This window comes from Poecilia formosa, unplaced genomic scaffold, assembly GCF_000485575.1.
Source record: "Poecilia formosa unplaced genomic scaffold, Poecilia_formosa-5.1.2 Scaffold0, whole genome shotgun sequence".
NCBI classification, from domain to species: domain Eukaryota; kingdom Metazoa; phylum Chordata; class Actinopteri; order Cyprinodontiformes; family Poeciliidae; genus Poecilia; species Poecilia formosa.
Window position 1 is genome coordinate 6,742,175 of NW_006799939.1, and position 7,566 is coordinate 6,749,740.

Sequence of the window (7,566 nt, forward strand, 5' to 3'; positions counted from 1 at the left end):
TATGACTTTATTGTCATGATTTTATAACTTTATTCTTGTAATTGTATGATTTCTCATGATTTTTTAACATTTTTTCACAGTATGGCCTTGACTCTTAGTATGGTCACTCACTGTATGGTGACTTTATTTTTATGTAAAATTCCTGGTTAGGTTTCAACCATATAAACATTCCTTTAATAAATTAACACGACATTATTCCAGTCTCTAGCGCCACGAGAATCTGTCATTTCGTTGCCAATTTCACTGTGGCGTCTTTGTGCAACGATAAACTAAGTCTTGAGTCTTCATCTGTAAATCTAATGTCTTTGCTCAGAATTCAATTTAGACTTTTGCTCAGTTTTTGTCTTTCTTTCTTTCTGTCCCTGTGTGGTTTCAGAACCTGGCTGCCGGCGAGCGCGTCCTCTACAGCCTGTATGGGATCGTGGAACACAGCGGCTCGATGCGGGGCGGCCACTACACTGCCTACGTCAAAGTGCGAGCCCCTCAGAGGAGAACGGAGCAGCGCCACAAGAACCTGTCAGGTCAGGGGTCAGCTTCTTTACAATCTGGCATTGTTCTGTGGAAACCGAGTGAAAGTGGCATCTTTTTTTAATTTATATTTGTCCATTTTCACTCAACGAAAACTGCGCGTATTGGGAAAGGTCATGGAAACCCGAAGGAAGCAGGCATCCTTAGAATAACATGATGTCTTCTTTGTTCAACCATAAGAGCTGCTAATAAAAGCTCATCTGTCACAGTTTGTTCTTCTCTTCGCTCCAGCTGCTTTCCTTTGAATTTTAAAACTACGCCGTCAATGCGAGCGCCACGTTCTGAAGTGCCGGGAAAACTGGCATTTAAATTGTGCGTTGTGTGTCAGGTCAAACCATCAAAGGCTGGAAACTCAAACAGAGCCGAGGTGGCATCCGCAAACTTTAAAACAATCTCAAGGCCACGGATGATTGACTGTAATATTTACACTGTGTCTCTTTTTTTGGGTAAAATAAAAGGTTGCCTTCAAGTAGTTCATTTCAAAGGAGGTTTAACAATCGGGATTGCTTCACTTTGTATAGAAGGATGCGTTTGAAAGACCTTTGCTCCACTGTTCTTTTTAGTTCCATCACATTACCAGGCTTTTGAGTGTGAACAGCCATTTAAAGTCATTATGCAAACTCCAGATGTCAACCAGGCCAATCCAAAACTGCTTTTGTTTTTATTTGAGACATTCTGAGGTGGAACTACTGAAGTGCTTTGGGTTATTATGCTACTTAATAAGCTAAGCACACTAGAACGTGAGGTCAGGACCTGATGACCAGACGTTCTCCTTGAGGAGCTTCTGAAGCTCACTACCACCTTCATGTTTAACTTTCCATATGACGTTCTTTTTCTGAAGTGCTGTATTGATTTCCTACCAGATTTTTTGCACACCTTCTAAAAAAGCTCTACTTTTGTCTCGTCAGTCCTCTGAATATTTTCCCAGAAGTCTTGGGAATCATTCAAATGTTTTTCTTTGCCGTTGCTTTCTTCTAGATTAACTCTAGAAACCTTCCTTGGAACTCTTCCTGTTTTTGAAATGAAGCAAGTGAGGAATCCACTGCCTTAGATGTTACTCTTTATATGAGCTTGTTTTAAGTCAATAATTATTTAATGTGTTAAAAAAAATTTTTTCACTTATTACACTTATCTTTGTAAAAAAAAAAAAAATCACTTGTATACAAGTTTTGTCTTATTTTAAGTGTAGTAAGATATTTCCACTAGAAACTAGACAAAGATCCTTGGTAAGAATTTGTGTTTTTGCAGCGCAGGACGGATCTAATGACCTTTAATAAATATAATTGTCACTTAAATCTGCAGTTTATTGATCTGAAACATTTCAGTTGAACACAAAAATCAAACGCAGTCCAACTATGAATACTTTTTCTGTTGAATTTAAATCAAAGTGATTACGAAAAGGTCTTAATTTTAATTTACTGAATGTTTAATGTAAAAAAAAAAAAAAAGAAAAAAATTTCTTGCTTGTTTTTGTCTTGATCTCCAGATATTTTCCGAGTACCTCCTTATAGAGAGGAGCCTCGCTCCTTTATGATGCTGACGATTTCCATGTTTTCAGGTGCAAAGGAGGCCGGCGGCAGCTCCCAGGGCCAGTGGGTGTATGTCAGCGACACCACCGTTCAGACTGTACCCGAGTCCAGAGTACTCAGCTCTCAGGCATACCTGCTCTTCTACGAGGAAATGCTGTGATCCTCCGCATCGCTCTACTTCTTTTGATATATTTTTGGTATTTAAAAAAAAAAAACTCAATACAGCTCCTCATGCAGTTCAAATACAGGAAGAGAAGAAAGAAAAAGGGAAGCATTTATCTCCTTGAACAGACATTCTCAAACACACAAAGGATATGCAAGGAATAGGAGAAAAAGTAAATGTCGACATCATCTGGATTTTACCTAGAATTTCATTTCAGATCCTGAATTCAAACCCCCGTCTTCTGGGAGCGAGCTTAGGAGAAAGACTTTGGAGCTGGTTAGTATTTCTAATTAATCTCAGTCTGAGTACCTTGCTGAAGGTATAAAACGCATGACGGAGTTTGCTACCATAACGAACTAGCAACTAGCAGAATCAATGCATGCCTAACCGCAGTCTGCACTGACTTGTTGATGTCGATACATTGTGTGTCAGAATGAAAGAGCGAAAGACAAATGAATGTAGCTGAAAGGTGCTATGTCTATCAGTTTGGGTGGTTACAGTAAATATATCAATATATTTCGTCTATATTGTCTCCATGTTTATGCTAGTCTGAATTACACGATAATGTTGCCAAGTTGCTCTTTGAAGTTCTGTTCATCTGCAGCTCCTTTAACGCTTGTATCCCATCATGCACTTGCAAGAGGAGAATCGCCAACTGTTTTTGTGGCGCTGTCGTCTGGTATGAGATTAGCTGCTGCTGCCCTAAAAATTTCAAGGTCACTGTGGGTTATTATGGCATTTATTAAAGAGTTATTGTAAGAAGAACACAGGGTCCAATTTTGTTTGTCGTTCAGTAATGCTGTTAAAATGGCAAAAAATTGTATTTTCGTTAAGCTAATAGTCTTCAGTTTATGTTTTGAAGAATTCAAAACAAATCAGCAATTTTACCTCATTTTTATTTTAAAATATGATTTATGTTGACTAGAGGTATGTGTGTGGCTGTGTTCGTCCCGCCTTGCGAAGAAAAACCTCACATTGAGTCATTACATGTTTCATCAGCGGGGAAACAAGAGGAAAAAAGAAATAATAATGTTAAGTCTGCTTCCCTCTGAAACAACTTCTGTACTGAAGTTTGTTTTTAATTAGTGCGACCTGGTAACACTCGGGTGTGGGGCTATTGCTTATCACCATCTGATTACCGATTGGTCGAGTCTAAGGTCCGACGACTCCTCATTTCTTGATGTCTTTTACATCTATTTTTCTACTTTCTGCTGTACAGCAAAGACAAGACAATTCATTATGAGACAGAAACATATCAAGTATAAATGTAAGAAGTTCTTGCATTGGTAATATTGAGAAACCCACTAATATTGCTAAAAACTAATATTTTCATTAATAGTTTCGCCCGTTTACCACTACAAACAGCTGTCGGCGAACACTGATGAGAACTGCTACACATGGCACCTTTTAAGCACATATCACTCTGTAAGCCTATTTGCTTTTTATTTTATTGGAATGTACAAATATCAGACTTTCTGTGATCGAGTTTGCCAAAGACAGGTTTTGCCAAACAGAGGCGAGTTGTACTTTATTTATGCATACTATTGTGAGGTCACCAGTTCAGCAGCATTGCTCAAGCAAACATGGACGACGTTTGTGAAATCAACGGTACCTCATCTGCCTTCGTCGGGTGTGGATCCTGCTGTAAACTAAAAGCACACAAGAATATAAATGATGTGTTTTACAGAGCAGCAGATGTAATCTTCCTCCATGTCACGGGGATGAGAGCAAAATTAAACATTCTTCATATCAATTTGAAGAAATCAGTGAAGGCTGGTTTGGGGGAAAATGAATGTATTGCCTAATTTTGGCATCAGAATACTTTTTTGTTCTCGCTTTGCTCGCCAATCATTTGCCACAAATGTATAAAGAGCGATCAGACTATCGGCTCACAACCTGGAGTTTAAAAAAACAAAAGAAAAAAGGATGAATTCAGTGCCTCTGCCTTCATATTAACAAACGTGTGTGATGATAATAAAATATTTGCAGAGTGTAATTTAAACAGGGACGTGTGTGTTTTATTTATGTACAGTATAGAGATTTCTGTTGGCAGAAACAGTACAAAGTGGTATTTGTATAAAAGAGAGTTAAAAAACTCATGGTGCTTTGGGTGTGAAAGATTCCCACCCCCACTGGAATTGAAAGTAAGAAAAATTGAAATTCTGTAACGCTTCAATAAACGTTTTGGAATGAGTAATAACACACATTGTATCGAAATAAATCTGATTTATGAACTGTACAGTCTGCAGGACTCCTTCATTTTTCACATTCCATCATTTTGTGGAACAGTGCTAGCTAAAGAGAAATCAAGACAGATTTTATGTTTCCTACTTTGAAACTGCTGTCATACCTTTTTTTTTTTTCTGTCCGGGCTGTCAGTGCGCATCCCGCCGAGCCGCATCCAGCCCATCGTGGCCTGTTCCCGGCCATGACGGGTGCAAAGCAGCACTGCTTCGGAACATGTCGCGAGCTGGTGAAGAGGAGGTGGGTGTGGAATCATGAAAAGGGCAACGTCGAAAAGCATCGTCCCGCGTGTCCTCTTGACTCGTCGCGCGCGGTGACATGCCTGTCACACAGCTGGAACATTGGGACCGGTTGTCACGCGGCCACCAACGAAAACGGCAAATCCCTCCTGAAATGTGTTATTGTCTTTTTTTTTTTTTTAAGAGAGCAGGAGGGCATCTAGCTGGAGGAGATGCTGCTGAGGCGTTTGACGTGATTTAATCTCACTTAATGAAATGTGCCTTCTTCTCCCCCTCCTCTGCACACCCCCCAACATTTTGTGAGACACTGGGATGAAAGTAATAAGGTGCTGCTGGAGTGCTGCCTTACCAGCAGTGGAGGTTAAAATTGTCTTCTTCACCATGCAATCTGCTGTCACTGTCGGCCTCACCTCGGCAGACGCAGGCGCCCAGCACTCAACACATTTTCTCATGCTAACGTCGACACGCTTGGACTGCACGTGCCTGGGGCTTTGTTCTTCTCGGGGTGCCGTTCACCACGAACACAGCTCAAGATAGCATCGGACAACACCTGCAAAAGTCCTTTATCAAAGGTTGGCAAGTGATTATTTTAAGACTGCTGAATAATACTTGTGTGATACATTTAGTGTAGATTAAAGTTACAACATATAACTTTTGTATGAAGAAAAAATAAATATATATAGGTAATTTTCATATTTTCTTTACTTGTTCAATCTGTCACCATATCTCGAAGAGGATTAGGGCCACTGGTAAAAAAAAAAAAGTCAGAATTTTTTTTTCAGTAGCTCAGAAAAGAAAGATCTCAGAATTCAGAGGGAAAAAAAGTAAATAAATAAATCAGTGGCCCAAAAAAAATTAAAAAAACAACTCAGAATTTAGAGGGGGTTTGACATCTGAGGTTTGACAAGAAAGCTGTGGGTCAGAGGAGGATCTGGCTGGTGACGGGAGAGGATGATGATTGATGAGCTTGTTCCTGGACTGCGCCTGTTGAAGAATGTGTTCAGGTCATTTGCTCTGTCCAGAAAATAATATTGTTAAAGAAATCATGGTGGCATGTTTTTATGTAATAAGTATGTAATGTTTGGATTGAAGAAGATATGCTGCATAATCTGATGTCATTACAATGGAGTATTGTGCCTCAGTGCAAAAACACACATTTTGTTGGTTTCTGAAGAGTAAAAATTGAACAAATGTATGCACTTAAAGATTAAGTTTATATTTCACAGTCATCAATGCTAAAGAAAAGTCTCACAACAGTGTGAAAATCACAGTGTTTATTTACAAGACAAGAAGCGGGAGGAAGAGATTAAAAAATGTAACATATTTCACAGTGTCAGGTTATTTTTATGTATGATGTAATTATACATGTATTTTTGGGCTTATTGTATTCTGTTTTATACTTGTGTGTAACTTTCACTTGATTTATGAAAGCATGAAAACTAATTAAGCTGATCATTGAGTTAAATAACATGAAGTTATAAGCAAATTCAATAAAAGCTTTTTTGCCCGTCGCTGCTTTGGTTTAATTCAGATATCAGATTTGGATAATTTATGTTAAATCTCTGCTTTAGAGCAGCAGAACAATCATTTGATTTATTTTTTTTATGCTATTTAAACTCCAAAGTCCTGGGCTGTTTCACCTGTTTGCAGCTCATTTTGCTGTTTGCTGCATGTTTACAGTTGTAGGCCACAGTTTCTGATCAAGTCACCATCATCTCCTCAACCTTCACCATAATCTGTTACAACCAGTAGATCAGTAGATGGATGAAGTGACCTGCTTTAATTGTTAGTCAACTCATGCTTGGTTTGTTACTGAAGGACAAACCAAGCACCCTGATACAACAGGAAACTTCATCTCGGGATTTCCAGCAGGATTTTCTGTGTCTCCTCTGTATCGTCTCTCTCCTGATTGGTCCAGTGCTGTTGTCTGGTCTCAGTGATGCTGGAGAATCAACACCTGATCAGACACATATTCCTTCATTTCTGTCTAAATAACAGATGATTGAAAGAGACTTTCTGATCAAGTCATCATCATGTCCTCACCTTTTCCACAATATGTTACAACCAGTAGATCAGCAGGTGGAGCAGGTTTTCTGTTTTAATTGTTGGTCAACTCAAGTCATGTGACATGAGTTGACGAAGAAATGAAATAAAGAGAAAAGACAACAGAGTTAAAAAAAAGAACATGGGCAGAAGAAAGAACAGTTTTGACATTTGACCTCAATTTCATCCATATTTAAAATTGTTAGCTGGGTAAAAATAAGTTTTCTTACTTTTTTTGTCAACTGGGTTCTCTTATCTACCTCCACCTTACTGGTGGTGGTGTTGCAGGTGGAGGTTTACAGGCTGATGAGGATCCTCTTCACTTGATTTCTGTCTCTTTATTCTGCACACGTCCTCGGGTGTCCCTCTGTTAAACCTTTGGATTTCCAGCAGGATATTTTTTCTGTCTCTTCAGTCCTCTGTGTCTTCTCTCTCCTGATTGGTCCAGTGCTGCTGGTGATGATGGAGAATAAACGCATGATCAGACACCTATTCCTTAATCTCTGTCTAAATAACAGATCATTGGAAGAGACTTTCTGATCAAGTCATCATCATATCTTCACCTTTTCCACAATCTGTTACAACCAGTAGATCAGCAGGTGGAGCAGGTTTTCTGTTTTAATTGTTGGTCAACTCGAGTCATGTGACATGAGTTGACAGAGAAATTAAATAAAGAGAAAAGGTAGCAGAGTTAAATAAACAGAGAATATACATCTACAGAAAAAAGAAAAGTATGAAATTTGATCTCAATTTCATCCATATTTAAAATTGTTAGCTCGGTAAAAATAAGTTTTCTTACTTTGTTTGTCAACTGGGTTGT

General features: G+C 38.8%; 1 protein-coding gene and 1 long non-coding RNA gene across 3 annotated transcripts in view; one reads left to right on the plus strand and one right to left on the minus strand.

The window, feature by feature from the left end:
• Window positions 1-4,459, plus strand: part of usp45 (ubiquitin specific peptidase 45) — a 39,188-nt gene extending 34,729 nt beyond the window's left edge. Inside the window, exons 19-20 of the mRNA XM_016669931.1 lie at window positions 377-521; window positions 2,087-4,459. Coding sequence (XP_016525417.1) covers window positions 377-521; window positions 2,087-2,217 — 276 coding nt within the window. The 3' untranslated portion in view covers window positions 2,218-4,459. The remainder of the gene's footprint in view (window positions 1-376; window positions 522-2,086) is intronic.
• A 1,505-nt stretch (window positions 4,460-5,964) lies between these two features.
• Window positions 5,965-7,546, minus strand: LOC107832969 (uncharacterized). 2 transcript variants are annotated; one of them, XR_001658700.1, is made up of 2 exons: window positions 7,310-7,546; window positions 5,965-6,645 (listed from the first exon to the last, which is right to left on the minus strand). It is a non-coding gene; the product is annotated as an uncharacterized LOC107832969 (long non-coding RNA). The 2 variants fall into 2 exon arrangements; XR_001658693.1 differs by lacking the exon at window positions 7,310-7,546 and adding an exon at window positions 6,747-6,839.
• Window positions 7,547-7,566: the final 20 nt, after the last annotated feature.